We start from the raw sequence: 2867 nt of genomic DNA, 5'->3' as shown, positions 1-2867 counted from the left end.
AGGAGAAAAAGGTTTACAGACCAGGAGGCAGAATAAGGTTCAACTTTTTTAAGGATCCTTTTGTAGGCCCTGGGAACTAATAAGGTTTTCAACTCATTGACACAGAAAGAAAACTTGTGAAATGAACTAAGAAAAAACAAAGTAGGCATAGGTTCCAATGAGGTTTAGTAAAGGCACCAAAGTGCAATCTATTTATCCTAGGAGTGGCAAGGTGGGTTTTTCTGAAGATTTCCCTAAGCACAGTGGTTAAGTCATCTGGGTGACAGGCTGATGTGGTCTGAGCTGTCTCCCTGGAGCCCAGGACTTGGGTGTAGTGGCAGAGTTGGAGATCAAAAAGAAATGTTACCAAAATTGTAACAGGTGAAGCCACAGTTAAGTACAGTTACTGAAGTTCTCCCATCCTACTAATATGAAAGCCATAAAAGGCATTTCAGATTTCACAAGAAGGAGCTTAGGTGAGTATATTAGGACCCTGGTCAAAAAGCCAGGCTGCAATCACCTGCAGTTTTGTTGATTAATTTACCTAGATGGAGTAGGCCTTATCTGATGTAGGTAATCTTCAGCAAGGGGACCTCAGGTTTTATGAGACTATTGCTGGAGACTGATTGTGTGTTGACTTAAGACAGTTGTTCCTTAAGCTGTTCTTTTTCAATTTAGCCTGTTTCCTTTTTCCATATTGCTATTCATATATTTGGGGTTTGATATGAAAGGATTCCGGCTATTCAGTGGCTTGTATGCCTCTTGAAAAAGTAGATTCCTATGACTAGGGAATTTTAAAGGTAAAGGAAGCTGCACCATAAAATTTCCTTCTTCAAATAAAGTAGATCTGAAATGTTGGCCTAGATATGCTCCCATCCCAGATATCTCAATTCACGTTTAATTTTCAGAAGTCCTTTGACTTTTAGTTACTATACTAACAATCATGTGATGATCATTGACCACAGTTTGACTAGGCAACATACAAAATAGGGAATGAAGGAGCTGCAATCCTTAATCCCTGCAAGATTATGGGGATATATTTATGTCTGGAGAAAAATGCTTCATGTATAATCTATGGCATATGCAATATATGCATAGATATATTGAAGGCATTTAGTTATAAATGTATACGCTTTAATCTTTTCAGTCATTTGCTCCCTGTGCCTGTATAGAGATACCAGCTTTTGGGTATCTCTACGCATGTACAGGAAGCAAACGACTATGTGAAAATAGTCATTTTACATAGACTAAATGTAAAAACACAAGACTTTCAGAGGAGGTACATTCAATTGAATGACTTTGATTTGAAAGGGCTCCTTTTAAAAATCTTTCTTTAGGCTTCGGACCTGGTCATCTCATTCAGTTTTGTCTTATTTATACTGTTGTTTTAAACACCTAGGCTAGCATGCAATTCTAGCATTACAATAACTTTCGGTGTCCAGGCAAGATACCTAGTAGGTTGGAGGAAGTGGGAGTGTAAGAGGCTAGAAAGAGGTGGAAGGAGGCGGGGACTTGGCTTGTAGGCATTGGCGGTGGTTGTTTTTTGTTTTAAACTTTTCTAATATTGCTTCCAAACCCCCAAGTGATGCTAGAGGCACTGGTTTGATGTTTATGGGCCTAATGATTGCTGCATTTCTTGCAGGTGAAGATATGGTTTCAGAACAAACGCTCTAAGTTTAAGAAACTGCTGAAGCAGGGCAGTAATCCTCATGAGAGCGACCCCCTCCAGGGCTCTGCGGCCCTGTCACCACGCTCGCCAGCGCTGCCTCCAGTCTGGGACGTTTCTGCCTCGGCCAAGGGTGTCAGTATGCCCCCCAACAGCTACATGCCTGGCTATTCTCACTGGTACTCCTCTCCACACCAGGACACGATGCAGAGACCACAGATGATGTGAGTTGTCCAAGGGAACACCCTAGGGAAACGTCTGAACAAGGAAAAGAGGATCCGGGACCTGCTTGTATCTGCGAAAAGGAGCCGAAGGAGCAGGCTTAGGAGAGCTCATAAATGTGGCGAGAAGCCGACTAGGCTTCTCTCCCTCTCTCTTTCTCTCCCTCTCCTTTCTTTTCACTGCTTCCTTTCCTCCATTCCTTCTTTCTTTCCTTTTCCTTTCTACCTTTCTTTTCTTTTTCCCTTTCCACTTTTTTTTCTCATTTACCTTCTCTCTTGAGCAATGTCAGTAATTAATCTTGCATCTCAGAGAGAGAGAAAGAGTGTGTGTGAGAGAGAAACTGGTTTCTATGCCAGCACTCCTGAAACCCTTTACCGTAAGGATATTTTCTCTTACCCCTTGGGATCCAGGCTCTGAGCCTCTTCTTCTCTTTGGGAGTATCCATCAAAATGACTTTTTTTTTTTTAAACAGATTTTCCCCCAACCAGAAGAATCTGCACAAACATGGCAGCGTTTTTACTTGTTTAATGAGTTTAAGACATTACATGATGAAAGAGAAGCATTTTGGACTCCTGCATTTTTATTTACCATTCCCAGACTGACAAGAAAAAGAAAAATCCTCACATAACAGCCCTTCTCTAAAGAAAAAGGAAAAAGTGGCTGTAAGATTAGAACATTGCTACAAAGGGAATGCTGCATGTTTTATCAAAATGCAATGACCAGGAATGATGGCTGATTAAAAAAACAAAACAAAAACCACTCTTTCCCCACTCCACCCCCCAGAACCCTGAACTGGAATCCGGAAAGACGGAGGAAATAATCAAAATTGCCATTCTATTGCTTTGACACCTTTACTAGGTGAATTGGTGGCATTCACAAAGCTAATAGGGACATTTATATCAAGAAACATTTCTGTATATATTGTTGAATTTTAGTTGTACATATACTTTGTATGTTTTTGTCTTCTTTCATATATGGAGTAAAAGCCACAAAACGCTAA

General features: G+C 40.6%; 1 protein-coding gene across 1 annotated transcript in view; it reads left to right on the top strand.

The window, feature by feature from the left end:
- DLX6 (distal-less homeobox 6) overlaps window positions 1-2867 on the top strand; it is a 5469-nt gene extending 2602 nt beyond the window's left edge. Inside the window, exon 3 of the mRNA XM_015134306.3 lies at window positions 1622-2867. Within this exon, the coding sequence (XP_014989792.1) occupies window positions 1622-1873 (252 nt within the window). The 3' untranslated portion in view covers window positions 1874-2867. The remainder of the gene's footprint in view (window positions 1-1621) is intronic.

Source organism: Macaca mulatta, chromosome 3, assembly GCF_049350105.2.
Source record: "Macaca mulatta isolate MMU2019108-1 chromosome 3, T2T-MMU8v2.0, whole genome shotgun sequence".
Classification (NCBI taxonomy): Eukaryota; Metazoa; Chordata; class Mammalia; order Primates; family Cercopithecidae; genus Macaca; species Macaca mulatta.
The sequence above is the reverse complement of the archived record's forward strand: the minus strand, read 5'-3'. Positions and strand labels throughout refer to the sequence as shown.